At 40.1% G+C, this 17,652-nt stretch overlaps 1 protein-coding gene across 1 annotated transcript; it reads left to right on the forward strand.

Annotated features, from left to right (window-relative positions):
* The first annotated feature begins 6,570 nt into the window (after positions 1-6,570).
* On the forward strand, positions 6,571-17,201 carry hmgn3 (high mobility group nucleosomal binding domain 3). The gene is made up of 6 exons (XM_030721405.1): positions 6,571-6,728; positions 8,420-8,467; positions 8,745-8,774; positions 11,247-11,297; positions 12,019-12,117; positions 16,353-17,201. The coding sequence occupies exons 1-6, from the start codon at positions 6,714-6,716 to the stop codon at positions 16,392-16,394; spliced, it is 285 nt and encodes a 94-aa protein (XP_030577265.1). The 5' UTR covers positions 6,571-6,713; the 3' UTR covers positions 16,395-17,201.
* Positions 17,202-17,652: the final 451 nt, after the last annotated feature.

The raw sequence follows: 17,652 nt of genomic DNA on the forward strand, positions 1-17,652 counted from the left end.
TGCTTCAACAGGGACATTAAGTTGAAGAAAAGTTTTTGTTCAGTGTAGTTCTCAGGGGCAGTATGGTGTTGAAGTGGTTAGTACTGCTGCCTCACAATAAGGCCTTTCTGTGTGGAGTTTGCATGTTCGCTCTTTGCCTGCATGGATTCACTTGACATAAAAAAGCTTTCTTTTGTGATCCTAATTCAATTAGGGCTTAAACAAGAAGAAAAACAGGTGATAAATTAGAGGGAAAATACCAGTGTTTCTATATGAGGTTCACTGGCTGTTTAAATATTTACGTTGATTTATCATTTAACTTGAAAACTGTTTTAAATTAGAGAGTTTGTCAGCGAGCACAGAGAAGGTGATTATGAACACGGTGATAAACAGTCTTATGATCTAGACCCATGGAGCCAAACTAACATCTCTCCATCCATTTTTTAAATGCTTATCCAGCTCAGTGTCCTTATCACAGCTGTCGTAGGCAGGAGTTGAGGTACATCCTGAACAGGTTGCCAGGCTATCAGAGGGCTAAGACAGAGAGACAGACAATCATTCACGCCCACATTCACAGCTACAGTCAGTTTGGACTGTGGGAGGAAGCCACAGTACCCAGAGAGAACCTTCACAGGCACAGGAAAAACATGCAAACTCCACACAGAAAGGCCCCAGCCTGCATTCAAGCCTTCTTGCTATGAGGAAACAATGTTAACCACTGTTCCACTGTGCCACCCCATAAAATAAATAAATCAAGCTGAAAATGTCCTCTATTATAATTTAATAAAGCTTAATAAGAATGAGTTTGGTTCTGGTTGATTTAAAAGTACAAGGTACAACTTGATGTATTCTTGTGAACTTAAAAATACATAGGAGCGAGCGCTGGTTTGTGGAAGCTGCCATGTTGCGCCATCATATTTGAATACAGTGGCCAGGAAGGACTTCTCCCTTCCAACATATGTGGCTAGAGACAGGCCACATACATAGTACACCAAAGTCAGAGGAGAAGAGAACTCCGAGAAGGGGCATTTAAATTTGTGCTTAAGACTTAAGATATGAAGTATAATACCTGTATTTTATTGTTGGAGAAGGGGGCACCAAAGAAATGAAAATGGGAAAGAATGAGACACCTTAGCTAGCATCTTAATAAAATGTTATCCTCTTCCTTCTCACCTCATCTCTTGAACTAAAGTCAGAGCTCTAACACATGAAAACATGCATAAACATGCTTATTTATTCCTGATATTGTTGCAGTTACTTGCTGTCAGCAAATTAGACACGCAGCCCTCCCATTGCCGGACAGTTGTGAACTAGCTAAATACCAACAAACACTAGTTATAAGCTAACATTTTGGAGCTAAGGTTAAACTCAAGTATCCTAAAAATCAAATTTCCCTCTGATGAACAGTTTGATTACATTCTCATGTTGTATGACAGTTTATTCACCAAGCATCTGAGTTCAATAATGTTAGCTCCACTTCAAAGAGAGTTTCACTGACACCAGCTAACAGCAGCTAACAGACACTAACAGCGGCAAAAACAGCAGCGCTTACTGACAGAAATGTTCAGCATATCCTTGCTGTCATTGAACAGAAGTGAGTTTCACTGGCTCATTGACGCATAGTCAATGAGTCAGAGTTTTACAGCCTCCTCTAAAGTAAGTAAAGGCAGATTCTTCTCACTTGCCGTTGACAGCTGAGGTAAACAACGGAATGACAACCTAATCAGATGGGGGGAACCTCTGGGGCAGATCTATGTTGAGTGTTAAGTTTAGATTTTTTTCAAATATGTTAAAATATAGTGTGTACAAGTTTTTAAAATTTTTTTTATTTTTTACGCAAACAGTAGTACAAACACTGGCCATTATGGGGTACAGTCTAAATTTAATGTTTTGATCACTCTTGGCTAACTAAGACATGTTTGTCTTTTCGCAGCCACCGTAGCTAGGATTATGCACTTGAATTGGGAGGGCTGAAAAACAGAATTCAGTTGACTACAACCTGCAATCTACTGACATCTAGTGGTGAAATTTTTACACACTGTAACTTTAAATTAGAGCAACAGTAATATGACTTGTGTTTAACTCGTATACTAAATGCCAAACTTGCTCTCAACTGAGTAAACTTTTGATTGTCCATTACGTCATCTAGGGCCATTTTTACTTTTTAATTAGTCCAGCACTTTGGTCTACAATACAATAGCTCTGCAACTGTTGGGTGTGTTGCCATGACAGTTCCTGATGGCTTTCTTTCAAGCTTAGCTAGTAGGTTGATATTTGTGAAATATCTCAACCACCACTGCATGGACAGTTACAAATTCTTTCAGGATCAGCTGATAAGTAAATTTGATTGTCCACAATCTTTCTATCTAGCACGTCAGTATGTGTCCAGTTTGTTTTATGCAATTTAGTAGGATTCTACTTTCCCCCAGCAGCTCCTTGTAACTATTGCTAATTAGACACATGAAAATAAAAGATGAATATAACTTCTGGGTCTGAAAAGTGAAGCCAGTGTGTAAGTGACTTAAACCAGAATTCTTTCTAATGGCCAGTAGAGGCAAGTCGCATGGTTCCTAAAAGAAGTTCAGTTTTACAGAAATCTGTTGGCAAATGACCCACTGCTCCCATGAGCCATGACCTCAGTAAACAATTTTGCAATGAGTTTATGGTTTCAGCCGCTAGCTTAAAATCTTATCAAACAAAACAATGATGTTCATTTTGTACATTATGGTCTCCATCAGTGTAAGAATGGATGACAAAGCAGGGCTTTAGGGCTTTTCTTGTGATTGGTATATTGTATATTTACATATGGTAAATGATAAATGGACTAGTTCTTATATAGCACTTTTCTACTCTGAGCGCTCAAAGTGCTTATACAACACATTTACATTTACCCATTCACACCCATTTATACAAACACTTCCATATGTATCTAAGCTAAGTGCTTTTATTGTCTAACATTCACACACGTTCGTACTCCAACGCTTGCGTCGGAGAGCAACTTGGGGTTCAGTATCTTGCCCAAGGATACTTTGACATGTGGCCTGGAGCAGCCAGGAATCGAACCACCAACCGCCAACCTTCCGATTGGTAGGTGACATGAGCATATGAATGTACCCTGTCCTCAGTTTGTCAGTGAGATCCATACCTCTCTCAAGATGTCTGATTTCACAAAGCTAGGATGGCAATGGTCAAAATGCTCAGCCTGAGATTTCCAAATTGGGACTTTCAAACTAATGGATGATGCCATGTTGGCAATTTCCATCTTTTATATACAGACTATGTGTACACATTATGCTTGCATCAGCATATGAGGATTTTTTTTTTTTGCATTATTTTGCCATATTAATTTCTTTGACCAATCTGATGTTTGCATGCTCTAAATTCTTAAGCTTTTTGAATACAGCCTATTCATCCATTTTCTTCCATTTGTCCAATTCAGGGTCACAGGGGTCTGGAACCTATCCCAGCTGTCATAAGGTGAAAGGCAGGGTACACCCTGGACAGATCACCAGTCTGTCTTTGTGAGAAAACTGGAGAGAACCTGCAAACTCCACATAAAAACGCCCCAGCTGGTCGTGGATTCAAACCCAAGACTTTCTTGCTGTGAAGCAACAGTGCTAATGACTGCGCCACTGTGCTGCCTTAAACATGGTACACATGGTGTGCGGCTTACACATGGTATATTAAATTTCACACACCCATATGTGATGTAAATGATTTGGTGTATATGATGCATTTTCAAAAATTGAGCATGTACAGATTCATTTTTTCAAACAGAGGTCAATTAAGTCACCAGGAAGTGGCTGAATGAGAAAGAAAAACAAAGTAATATTGCTTGCCTCAATGGCTGTACATTTAAGCAAAAGTAAAACACAGTACTTTGCACAGTAAACAGTGTCCTGACACTTTAAAAGCTAAACTAATATATATTGTGTGAAGTCAACCAAACTCTCCAGTATGTACAAATCTCATGATCCACTGTCTGCATAAGTTAAGATGCTCATAGATGCCTGCATTCTCTCTCTTTTTATTAATGTACACAAACCTTGATAAAAACCCAGAAAGAACTGCATTTGATTGATTGATTTAAAACAGTGTATCCATTTTGCATCTTTCATGTTCAGATGGGTGACAAATTATTGGAAACACAGTTGAAATGGTGACTGTGTAGGCCATAGTGTATTGATGATTTGCATAATTTTCACACTTGTCTCATCATTCGCCCCGAGTACCTTGTGGGTTCAGGTTTTTCCTTTAATTTTTTTATCTGTCTGTATACAAGCATGTAGGTGTATATAGGCACATATAAGCTTGTTGTGGTTTTCTTTTCTTCCGTTGAGCTGACTCTGTGAATCTATGCAGGAACAGTGCAGTCGCCATCAAGCTAGTTCTGGGTCTACAGCAGTTGTGCATTCACACCAATGCAGAAAAGTGGGGTTTTGTTTGTCTGGGGCAGGAAAGCTCCATCTATTGTAAAAACTGGTTTCTCTCTCTGTATCTCTGTGTGTTTCTCTGTCCATTGTAATGCTGAACAAGAATGTGGAGGTCGCCTCTGTCGATTTCTGTGCTCTGTTTTAATGGCCATTGTATGTTAAAATGGTGCGATATGTGCCTGTGAATATTGTAGAATATGGTGAAAACAGCTGTGTTGTAAGTTCTGGATGTTCATTGTTCATAAGTTCAAATTTACTATGTCTACTCGTGGGGACACTAAACATTTAAACAGCTGTTTTAAATGAAAAACACGCTCCTTGTGGCAGCAGTAATTTAGAACATTTCAAAATTTTACCCAGATTTGGAGTAGAAAGAGTACATTTATGAAAAGTAAACTAACTGGCATCTTCTCTTGAGAATTTATCTTTCCTTGACAGTAAACTGCTTTTTTTTTCTTTTTTCTTTTTTTTTTAATTTGAGCTGTTTGAAGATACTTTCTCATCATTTAAATTCTCTAAAATGAAATTTGTAGTTGCTCTTTGTTAAAAATCAAAATCCAATGCAAACCCATCGTCAACAGGCCAGAGGTACCAAGAGAATGTCATGCACGCAGGCAAAACAAGTTCATTCCAGGTGGCACCTGTGAGTTATAGTGGTTTGTTTTATCCATAGCAAGAAAGTAAAAAAAAAGAAAAAAAAAAAAAAAAAGTGCCATGGCTCCTGGTGGTAAAAAAAAAATTAAATAAAATCAGAAAATCATCACCCAGAAAATAGTCTGACTACAATAAGCACAATCTAATGTAATCAAAGGTTCAAACATTTTTTAAGTAAGCTATTTGTCAGCAAACTAATAAATAGTATCTACACAATTATGAATTTTTTTCTCTATGTTAAGAAAATCATTGACAGGTCATAAAAAGTTAAATAACAATCAGCTGCAGCCCTTTTTAAGGACTATGGACAAATCCGCGTATCGTAGGACATGGGTGGTTTTCATAAGGGCCATCCATCCATCCTGATTTAGCAAAGGTGTATTTTTGAATATTCCTCCACTGTCAGTAGAACCGTTAAACCTCGGCCATGTGGCGTGATTGAAGGAGTAATTGTTATAAGCACAGATAGCTACTTTTAGCTCATTTTGTCCTTCAGGTCATAACTGAGTGGGTCATTTGGTTTACCAGGAGGGCAGTTTTAGGTCATCTGAGTTTGCCTGGGGCAACCAAGGCCAACCAGATGGACAGCTTGGATTACTAGAGGGGCCTTTGCCTGACTATAGGCTTCCTAAAACTTACCAAAAGGTAGTCAATCTTAAAGGTCAGCTGTGACAGTCTACTTAAAACAAAGCAAAAGAAGTCATCAGATGACCTTGTTGGTAACAAGCTTTTTGCTTCTTCTGTGCTCTTCGTGTCGGTGGTGGGAATGCTTTTAAGCGTGGAACAATGAGAGTGAATTTTTATCCTAGACATACATTTATGTATGTCTAGGATAAACATAAATAAATGTTTATCCTAGACATACATAAATGTATGTCTAGGATACATTTATGTTTGTCTTCAAAGGAAAAAATATTTTACTGTACACATGAAATATGCATATTTTTTAGTACTCTATAAGTTCATTTGATTCTGGCTTTTATTTCTTGGATACAAATACAGAAAAAAAACGCATTTGTGCACAAAATCTGTAGCCCTGTGTGACACGCTGAAATCCTACACCTTGATAAAAGGAGGTGAGTTTTTACCCTTATATACTGTGTTGTTTTACACAGCGTCATGTTCCTGAAGGGACGGTGATTGCCTTGTTTTGCAGAAATGTTGTGCGTGATTTCTCTAGTTCGTTGTAGCAGGGAGACCCCTACAAGACACAATGCCTTCCAGCTTTTCTGGATCTCGTCTATGGCCGACATTGTGCCATTGTGCCCGTTTTTCTGGTCCTTTGTATTTTATTTACAACATTCTCTCCATCTCATCCTACATTACCCAGATCCACCGGGAGGGATCTGCGCACAAAGAGCGCGTAGCCAATCGTAAGAGGACTCTGATAAATTTCGGCCAATGTCCGCGACCCTCTTATTTACATAGAGACCAGACGATCCAATCGGGAGTCAGCACATGAGTGGATTTTGACTTCTCTACCCAATGGCTGTGGGAGGTGTAGAGTTTTGGGGAGTGCATATAATCAACATAATATTGAAGGTGCTTAGATATTGATCCTGTATTTCGAGGTAGTTCAAATTCACCTATCTTGGCCCTTCGGCTTTGACCTTAATTTTGCTCGGTGGAGAATTATTGACGCGTAAAATGCCGAAGAGAAAGGTGAGTGTCGTTCCAGCCTTGCAGCACACTTCAGTGTAGTTTTTACCAGCTCATGCATTCGAGGAAAATAGGAATAATATTTCTGTGGCGACGTCGAGGCAGGTGAGGTGATGCCAAAGTTTGAGGAAGCGTCTTTTCGACCGCAGCCTTTCGCATGTAGGTGTTAAACACCCACTTGTTATTAAATGATATTTTATAGGCATCCTTTTGGGGCTTTTTGCACTATAAATCCCCTCGTGTTCATCCCAATGGCCGTTCTTGTGGTCGGGTTTTTTTTTTTTTTTCTGCCACTTCCCTGTCCACAGTGCGCACCGGTGAATGTTAGAGCCGCTGGATGGATGGACGCGTAAATCCCGCAGGAGACGTACGCGGTGATAATCTTCTGAGCGCGTTTCACTTATATTTGAGATTTATAGATTTCTAATAACGCATGATGTAATATTTTTTTTTAAAACGAAACAAATAAAAGATCACCACCTCCCTGTCTAATTTTGGTTCTCCGAAGGGGGGGTGATGAATATGGCAGGCGCCACGCAGAATGAACAAACCCTTATCCCCACGAAGAGAAAGGAATAAAGAAAAAAAGGATCAGGGACAATCGCCGCTGTGTTAAAAGAGGCCGCGACTCTATCTAAACGGCATTGCAGGACAGGCTCCTGTGCATTGTATCAACGCATACATGGAAAGTGGCTTTTCTGCCACCTAAAAACGGCTATTGTCCTCGCAGATTCGCCTTTGAGGGCAGGAGAATGGGGGGCCTCTAGGGGCGGAGGTCGCCCACATGCAAATGATGCAAATGATGCGAATGTCGACCTGCAGGCTAAACCAACATTTTTTTAATCTTTTCTTTTCTTTTTTTTTTTTTTTTTTTTTTCATGGTGGGAGTGGGCGCTCTCGTGCGCCGTCCCTGCCTACCTGGAGCCGGAGTATGCAGCGTCCATTAGGATCAACAAATGACGGCCGTGTTATTAGTTAATAAGCGCCCCCGAGTGAATGCATGTTTATGGTCCATCATTCTTTGGGGAGCTAAGGTTTTGGCACGTACGCAAGATGCCTCCATTAAAATGGAAATCACCGGAGAGCTTCTGGCATCATCATACATCATCGTCAGATAATGTAATTTGCGTCTATAGGGGATTTGGGTCTCATATGATGAATATTTGTTTTGATTATGTGAAACGGTGAACAGTGTTTTTTTTTTTTTTTTTTTTTTTTGAGACGATGAGACGACTGATTTTTAGGTAAATTTATTAATTTTCTTTAAAGAAAATTACATTTAATTATGATTACGTGTAAGATTTTACTATTTTTTTTTAAATCGTTTTGGCATTCTGCCTAAAATCTTTAACATAAGAATGAGAAAGCCCCCCCCCCCCCCCCAAAAAAAACAAAAAACAAACAAACAAACAAATGATGTAAATTATATATAAGGATTTCTTTGTTGTTAATAATCAATAATTGGACACTTGTTTCAGCTGTTATTACAAATTTGTTATAGTGTGATTAGTAAGTGGGATTTCTGTTAAGTCACCCTGGATCTCTCTGTTACCTCACAGAAAAGATAAGCTATGCAGAGCTGAAGACAACACCATAACAGCTAAAATTTAGTGAGGGTGGTTGAAGAAAACATTGAGAAAATTTACATTTGAACGATGTTTTTTTTTTTAATATGCAAATTTTATTTCCCGTAGTCCCCAGAGGCTCCTGAGGGCAAGGAGGCCCCCAAAGTCACAAAACAGGTAGATGCTTTGTGTGTGTTTGTGTGCTGTGTGGGGGCGAGCAGCTGTGTTTCTGCGTGCTGTGTGGTGTTACTCAGAGAGGATGTGTGCGAGTGGAAGAATATTCACATATCGAGTTAGTGATCAGGACGTGTGTAGCAGTCACCGAGTAGATCACCTCGAGAGCAGCTCACAGAGGGACAACTTATATCTCTCTCTCTCTCTGTCACTCTGTCTCTCCCTCTCTCTCCCTCTCCCTCTCCCTCGCACTCTCATTGATCATTCGTTGCTCCGGCAGCCCACCAGAAGGTCAGAGAGATTGTCAGCGGTAAGTTTCACTCTCCCCCTCCCTGTCTTCACCTCTGTCACTGTCCACTCTTTCCTCTCAGTGTCTCCCCTCATCCCACCGGGATAAAACATGTCACATTACCCAGGCTCAGAGTCAAAGTCCTCACCCACTTTATGGATTTCATCAGGGCAATCGCCATTTAAAAGAGCTCCATAAATGTGCTCCTAGAGGACTTGGTCTTGGCTTGGTATGCATGTCTTTTCTCTGTTGTCTTGGTGTCGTTTGTTGTACAACTTGTTGATGTTCAGGGCTGCGTGATTACCATCAGCATGGATATAAATTGTATCATCACGTACGTTAAGAATACAGTATTTTTCTTAACTAAGTTATTCTTAATTTGTATTAATCTGTTTATTGTGAATGGCAACCAAAACAGCATTTTGTCAGCATATCATTTTTATGTGGTCATGCAGCCCTGCCGTGGAGTCCATGTGTTTCTATGTGTGTCGTACTTTGCATGTTAAACCAGTCTGTGTTGGGTCCTTTTCCTTGTCCATTTGCATGTGCTGTTGAAAGAAGGGGTATCAAACCGGCGACGAACAGCCTCTTTAATTCTTTAATTTTAACAATGTCTCTTTACCACATTTAGTCAGTCTTTGATTACACATACAACACAATTTACAGACCACAGTGGATCTGCAAAGCCACAAAATCCTAAGCAGCAATAGTATTTCACTTCTTTCAAACAACCTGCCAAGATCTGGAAATACTTTTCATATTTCAAACATTTCCACTGCACCAGGAAGAGCAGCTTTATCGGAAAAAACACAAAAATTGGAATTATTAATGAATTCTCTGGTGCTTTCACACTTTGCAAAGCCATTCAGTACCCTTTGGATGGCTGATTCCTCTCTGTATGTTTGACACCCCTGATTTAAAGGAGTAGTTCGGCATTTTGAGCTGACATAATCCCTTCTTGCGAAGGGTTTCATGAGAAAATCTGTATCATTTTCATCTCTCATTTCTGTATGCTAGATATCAAGTAACAAGCTAGCAGGCAGTTTGGCTTAGCTTAGCATAAAGACTAGAAACTAAAGGGGAAAAAAGCTAGCTGGGCTTGTTCAAACTGGTGCCTATAAAGTTCCCAAATTCCACGCTGATGCTATATTTTCAGTGTTCAGTATGGGAGGGTGTCTGGTGTAAATTTTGTCATTAGAGGGTGTGTGTGAGACCGTGCCTGAGCACCCACGTGCTTGGTGTGACTGCACTGCCAGCTGTGCATGTAACAATCAAGCAGACTCCAAGTGGACTGTAGTTTAGTTACAGTTACAATGCCTTTTATCCCCCTTATTTTCAGCACTCGCTCACCTTTGTAAACAATTTCTGAGTTTTACTTTTAACACTGTCCAAAATCTAAAGCCACCCCTCATTTCTTCATATTTTGCTTCCAAGGAGCCAGACTTTCTTGTACTTTTTTAAAGTGGTCTTGAGCAGTAGTTCTCCAGGCTTTCTGAAGTTTGTCTTTGGACATTGGCTGATTTTTCACCCATTTTCAGTCCAGTCTTGGTACCTGACCAGTTTTAGGAATATGATTATAAATCATTCAACAAAAAAAAGGCTTCTAACTCAAGTGAGGAACCAGAATTTTGTCTGCATATAACAGACAAGTTAGCAAAGTACCAATTTTAAATTGTATCTTCAGGCACTTTGTTACTAGCAGCAAAATATGAAGAAATGAGGCGGCAGGGGCTCAAGACTTGTGCACAGAACTGCTGATACTTTTGTCTAACTCTCTGCAGAGTAGCTTTTAATATTTCCCAAAAAATGTCCAAATGTTCTGCTTTTAATGTGGCACTTTTCTGGAAACCATAGCTTTAAAATACTTTCGGTCCTATTTTATGAACACTTTCAGCAGTCGCCCCCTCTTTAATACAATTTGTCTCAATTTATGCCTTTTTATTTTAAGTCTCATGCGCTGTGTCAGCCATTTCTAAAGCAAAACAAAGATATTGTGAGAATAAATCACATGCTTTCACTTCATCACAGCAGTGTTATTGTAGCTTGTGGCTTCAGGGTAACATGGTCCACACGCAGCAGCCTGGAAAATGTCTGCAGCAAACTTGCTGGCACTGCGTGGCCAGAATTTTTGCTCCCATCTGATATAATCATTGCACAGTGGTCTGAGGTCAGCTCACATCTAGATGGTGCGGATATTTAAAACGCATGGGAATATGATGAAAGCCTGTGGCTCATGAAATATGGTACAAGTACTTAATCATTATTAATATTTGAGCTACAGTAAGATCAAGTGCAGACCTTTCAGTCAGCGAGCTTTGGGTTCATCCCCGTGAATTTGCTAAGTAACTCTATGCAGCAAAGTAGCTGAAATTACTCTCAAAGCTTGCAGAGAAGGGAGAGCTATAGATAATATAGATCAAAATAATGTTTCTTCATAAACTATAAACTGTGAAGCAATTCTGACAGTTTTTTTTTTTTTTTTGTTATTTGCAGAGACCTGCTCCACCCAAGCCCGAGGCCAAGCCTAAGAAGGCCATCGTCAAGGTAAAATAGGTTTCACACGCACAATATAATTAAAACTATAAGTAGGCTTAACTGTGAAGAGTTTGCATCCAATAACCAAGGCTGTTTTTCCATGCAAAAAAATGCATCTGCTATTATTCATTTTAAATATTCATTTAGAAGAGCATTACAGAAGTATTATTTGTAGTTTTGCAAACTACCTTCATATAGTTGAAAATAAATAATAAATGAGAGTCACATTGACCTATGAATCGCTGAAGCATTAAAAAAAGGGACACAATAGACATAACTGACAACTTAACAAAGAACCCATTTTAAACTGTATTTTAAGGCACTTTGTTTTTACCAGGAAAATATAAAGTGATGAGGGACTTCTGCACAGTACTGTACCCTCAGTTTTTATGGGATCACATCACTCCTGCTTTAACCTTTTTGACACTAGCTACTGGTATATTTTAAAAGATTATATTGGTTGCTTTACAGCCTTGCTTCTTGCTGACATCTTAGTACGCACCTTGAGATCCTTGGATAAAAGTTTTTTGTGCATTCCAGGGGCCTGGCTATTACCTGAAGGAGACAAAGCATTGATAGTCTGGGCCCCAAATTTTTTGACATTTTTAATACAGTTTATTGACTGTTTGTGAAGCCTTTGTGACATAGATTTATAAAAGTGCTCTATAAATAAATATTATTATAATTATCTTTACATGCACTATATGTTCTTCTCCTTTGCTCTGCACAGAAGGTGGCAGATGATAAGGGGGCAAAGGCAAAGAAAGGTGGCGCCAAGGGGAAGAAGGAAGACGGTCCTGCCCAAAATGGAGAGACCAAGGCCAATGAGGTACGGGGAAGGGGAAATTATAAAATAAATAAATTATATATATATATATATATATAAAGACAACATTTATATTCAGTCAGGAGAATAATGATCTTTATTCCCTTATTCTGTCAATTTGTGTACAAACAAACATGTCTATTCATGCATGACATCCATATTCCCACACAACCCGCTGCTCAATCACATCTCATTATTACCACGAATATGTCACACATCTGTCTCTGCCCGCATGTATATATGCTGGCACTCATAAACACACACACACACATGCACAAACAGATCTATGTGTCTCGTCCATCTGTCAGTGTGTCTTCCATCAGAAGCACGGCTCCCTCCTTGATGTCAGTGAGAGGACAGTGTGAGACAGTCAGAGTTAAGGGTATGGTTGAGTGTCTCTAATTCGTCTTTGTATGTGTGTTTGGACACTAACATGCCGCTAATACTGGATTCTGTGTTAGCAGGGCAAACATTTACTCAGCGTGCTTTGCAGTGTTGTGTTTATTAGCGTGTTTGGGAAACAGAATGAGGACGTAAGGATGTCCTGCTTGCTCTCGATGTGCAGTGAAGTGGGTCTGACACAACTTTTTCCATTAGCAGGAAGGTTTGCTGCCACTCACGGAGCTGTGATGTGAAATGCACTCTGGTTCATCAACAACTGGCTCCACTATTGACCAAAAGGGTGTAGTGGGAAGCGAGCTGAATGGGTTACCGAACTATGTTGAGCTTTAAGTCAGTCTTTTTTACCTGGCTAGATCACTGTGGTAGCTTTTGCTGAACACATAACCTGATCTGAACCAGATGATGTTCAGATTTTCCGTATGCTTTAAGTGCTCTATAGATTATCTGCTGGAGAAATATGTTTTGTATGCAACCTATTGAACAATGTCTTACTAACAGCTCAGCTTCAGCAGCCCAAACTGTGGATCTCATTGGAGTTGGAATTTGCATGCATTCAGTTTGAGGATGCAGAAAATATATCAATGTTTTTTTTAGTGGCTCTAATCTGCTGCTGAATTGCTTTTACACTGCTACTAGAACACAGATGAGTAAACGGATCGCTTACATTTGTAGGTTATTCATCACCAGTAGCTGTCAACCAATAAAATAAATTTCACTTTGATCTGATGACAAACTCAAGTGATTTCCACATCTTTAAGCACACAGAGTAACCTGTAGTGTTTAAATGTATCCATTTAAAAATGTCAAAGCTCCTACGCTGTCACATTACAAATAAACTGCAGCACAGAGAGTGCAGCGGATAGATTTAATTTACTGCTCTATGCACTAACGATGATCGTGAATTCCCCAAATTATCAATATTCTCAGTATTGCTGTGGAAGAAGAGGGTAGGATTTGTCAAGCCAGCTAACACAAAGAAAGCCTGGCTATGTTTAACTTACTTTGTAGCGTACCTCTCAGGCAGAAGAGACCACGACAAACTTCTGTCAGTATTCCAGGAATGTTTGGCCTAGCTGACGATGGAAGTGCTGAGTCAGAATGCCAGAAAAGCGAAAAGTGTGATCATAGCCTTCACTGCAAGATTTTAGCTTGAAAACCATCAAGCAATGATTTGAACTAGCAGCTCAAAGCTAGACTAATCTGCAAATTAAGCCATGTTTTAACTCGAAATTCATGAGCACCCACTTCCCCAACTTTGTGCACATCTTATTAAAGGGTCGCAGTACTGCTAGTTCTGCTTTTATTTACTGGGGTTTGAAAGATCTATAAATAAAAATCAGCCGCTGCTGGCAGTAAGTGAGTAAATGTGGCGTTTTATTGTGGAAGTGAATTGAGCTATTAAAGAAATAGCCTGACATTTGGATAAATAGGCTGTTTTTACCTCGTGGGAAAAAAAGTGATAGCACATCGTCTCTGTGTGTCTGTACAGCACAAATGAAGCCAGGAAGCTTAGCTTAGCATTTTACTCATGAGCTATGAGGAGAATCAGGCTGGAATATTTTCCATAGGTCTTCGTTCTCACATGCAAATCACAGCAGGAAACCATCAGCTTCAGACGCATTTACACTACTGGAAATACTCAGTGTGGTTTAAGGTGATGGAGTTGCCTGGATAGAACATGCAGGCTACATATATGTTGTCTGCTTGCTAGTGGCAATTGTCCCGGCCTATTACTCGAGCTATTCACAATTTTTGCACATCAAACACAATGTCTACCTGAGAGCTATGAAGATTGTGTCAGACATTTGCTTTCTCATATGCACCTCTGTTCGGAGATGTCAAGGAGGTCATGCGTGAAAAGCCCTTTTAAAAACAAACGTGTAGAAATATCTTGCTGGTGTGTTCAGGTGAATCTTGCCAAATTTGGATGGAGCCAGGCTAGTTTTATTTTTGTGTGTGGCCTTTATGCTAAGCTAAGCTGTCTCCTCACTGTAGTCCATGCACAGCCAACCACCTGCTATTTCTGGCTTCATATTCAGCATATAGGCATAAAAGTGGTATCAAGCTCATAGCTGGACTAGGTTCAAGTGCTGGAACAGACTGTTCACTAATCGTGAGGTTGGCAGATTGATCCCTGTTTCCTCCTGCCTGTATGTCAAAGTGTCCTTGGGCAAAATACTGACTGAACCCTGAATACTGATATGTATATGAATTGATTTATTTCCCTTTTAGAGCTTTTGAACAGCATAGTCACTGATGGGCTACATTTAAAAAATGTGGTCTGAGAAAACTGACATGTGATTACATGGTGGAAAAGGAGCTGGTTAAAAAGCTTGACTCAACAACATCTCACGTAGAAAATATTTCTCTGTTTTATTATGAGACAACATTGTACAGCTCCTGAAGAGTTATGAGGTTAACTTTAGTACTACTGTTGCACTGTAGTGCTGCAGCTGCCGGCACCTTGTTTCTATAGATTCACGCCTCAAATTAGGAAGTGTGTCTTCAGTGACAGCAGCTCATTGGAAAGGAAGGATGGAAAATGCCCTTCATTGACTTATACTTATAAATGTTGCTTACTGCAGGCATCAATAAAAAGTTGTTCAGTATTTTTTTTATACATCATCGAAATATCACAGATTTTCTTGAAATGTAGTCATATAATTTCGAGGCTATATCGCCCACTCTTAATATGTAGTTATTTATTTACCTGTTTCTATTCTACCCTGGACTGACTGTCACACCCAAGATCACCGTAACATGCAGACTGGAGAAGCTGGGGACTGAACCAATGACTTTCTGATAGGTGGCTAACTCTACCTGTAGCTCTGCCTCCTGATGCCCCTGATTTGAAAATGTGGTGCTCCTTATATCAGCCAAACATATATTGGTATCAACCAGTAATGACCTATTGACAAACAAGATGATATTTATTGATCCCGGTGACCGATGTTTATCTTTGTGCGGGACTTAATGTTTGAAGACAGTATGATGAAATACTAAAAGACTAAAATAGTGACTAATTAGTTGCCTCCCTAGCAGAAAACAGGGAAATGATACAACAAAATGAGCTAAATCAAGTGCTGGTTTAGCTCTGTGATTGAGCAGGCAGCCACATGCTGAAAGGCCAAATACAGCAACCTGGGTTTGATTGTGACACGAGGCCTTTTGGCGCGTGTCCTCTCTGTCTCCTCTTCACTGAAAACTACCCAGTGACGCTGTGAGAAGCCATGAAGTAAATCAACATTAACTCAAGGCTAAATTGTCTTTTTAAGCATTGTAATCAGCCCAGAATTTTACAAACAGTGCATCCCTGGTGCTGGTGTAGCTGTTTAGCAAAATCATGCAGATAACTCTTTTAACAAGTCTTTGGCTCTACAAACAGATTCATCAAGATAAACCAAAACAGTAAGTGATCTTTATGTGTTCCCTAACACACAGTTGCCTACTGAGCCTCAGCAGACCCAGCAGAGTGAAATTTGCTGGTTTATGGAAACAGAATGGAGGTTTCTGGCACAATGTCACCTACTTCCAAGGTGCATGGAGAAGAACAGGGGTCTAAAGAGGCTGAAACTCCAGCAAAACTTGTGGTATGAAGTACAGCTTTAGTACTTGATCAACGCATTTGGGCCTGAGGCCTTGTGGATGACCTTGATGAAGGCCACAGCCTTGGTCAAGTAATAAAGCTGTTCTACATACCCTGAGTGTTGCTGGAGCTTTAACCTTTTGAAATTTGCTGGTTGGAACTTCTAGGCTAGTTAATTCCCCTCTTAAATCTGCTGGGGTGAATAATTATACCACCTGCATCTGTGTTTTTCACCTCTTCTTCCCTCCAGGTAACTGAAGCAGCAGAAGAGGCGACCGAGGAGAAGGCATAAAGGCACGGGCGCGTTCACCGACTCGTCCCCTCTGACTCCATGGCAGCAAAGCATCTTTTTTTACTGACGATTTTGTACCATGCTGAATTTTTTTTAGACTTGTGATAGTAGAGATGGACAACCAGCAGCCCCGCCTCCCATATCTTCATACCCCCCCCTTTGTTTTTTGTTGCTCCATTCTCCTCCTCCCTCCATTCTGTATTTCTATACTGTATGCCTCTTAGAAGCAGAAAGGCAGAATGAAGTGGTTTCATCCGACAGCTGCAGATGTTCTTTGTTTTGCCTGACAGGCGGCCGTAAACGTGACTATTTTTGATCTTTAAGCCAGCTCTGCCTTTGTAGTTACTCTTCTCTATAAAACATCACTACTGGCACTCTGCTTGTAATGTACCATAATGTAACCCCTGATGGCTAAGGTGAGTGTTTGTGGATGCGTACCAACAGTTTGGATGCAGAGCTGCAAGAAGCCAGTTCCACAGTCACCGTGGAGAACATCTGCAGCTTTTTAAAACATCTTAGTTTTTAGTCGCCACCACTGTGTTTCACATAGCTCCTTTTGTATGTGTAAACTGGAGTGAATGTGTTTGTGAGTCTCTGTGCTTGATTTTGTTTCCTCCCCTTTCCTTTCCTTTCTTTCCTCTTTTTTTTTTTTCTCTCCCCTGAATGCCTTGTCCAGCAGCAGAGTGACATAGCAATAATGAGTGGTGCTTCTGTTCTAGACGGCTCTATTGGCTTTGGATCCTCTGGGCTTCTCTGAGTTTCATCCTGTTGGGAGAATATTTTGAAATAAAAGTAAAAGTTGATGTCTCGTGGGACTTTCTCTGGTTTTTGGTGTCTCTTCACTCATTGGTAAATAAAAAATGTGTGAAATATATTCTCAATTTGAACAGCAATACCATGTTTTTTGGGTTTTTTTTTTTGTTTATTTCCCAGAAACTAATGGGCTGCATTTAATTTGTATGCTTGTACGTGCAGTTTGTTTTTTTTACCCAACTCTCTGACACTGCACATGTGTGCATGCAGTATGTGTCCTGCTTGTGTTCAGGTTTACCAGTACTTTTTTTTTTTTTAAACCAACACAAAGCTGCCACTCTGTGTCTGCGTACACTTTTGTGTGCATGCGTGTGCGTGTGTGAGGTCACCAGGGGCACGTGGCTGTGTTAAATACAACTGCTGTGTCAGGAAGTGAAAGGTCAGCATTTGCCAGAGTGGTGGGACCAGTGAAAGCGTAGGGTCTCTTCATTGCAGGACAAGCTGT

Source organism: Archocentrus centrarchus, chromosome 24 (assembly GCF_007364275.1).
Source record: "Archocentrus centrarchus isolate MPI-CPG fArcCen1 chromosome 24, fArcCen1, whole genome shotgun sequence".
Lineage (NCBI taxonomy): Eukaryota > Metazoa > Chordata > Actinopteri > Cichliformes > Cichlidae > Archocentrus > Archocentrus centrarchus.

Coding starts and splice junctions, on each gene's coding strand:
- hmgn3 (XM_030721405.1), top strand. Junction 8,468..8,744: donor CCCCCAAAGTCACAAAACAG/GTAGATGCTTTG, acceptor TTGCTCCGGCAG/CCCACCAGAAGGTCAGAGAG. Junction 8,775..11,246: donor GGTCAGAGAGATTGTCAGCG/GTAAGTTTCACT, acceptor TGTTATTTGCAG/AGACCTGCTCCACCCAAGCC.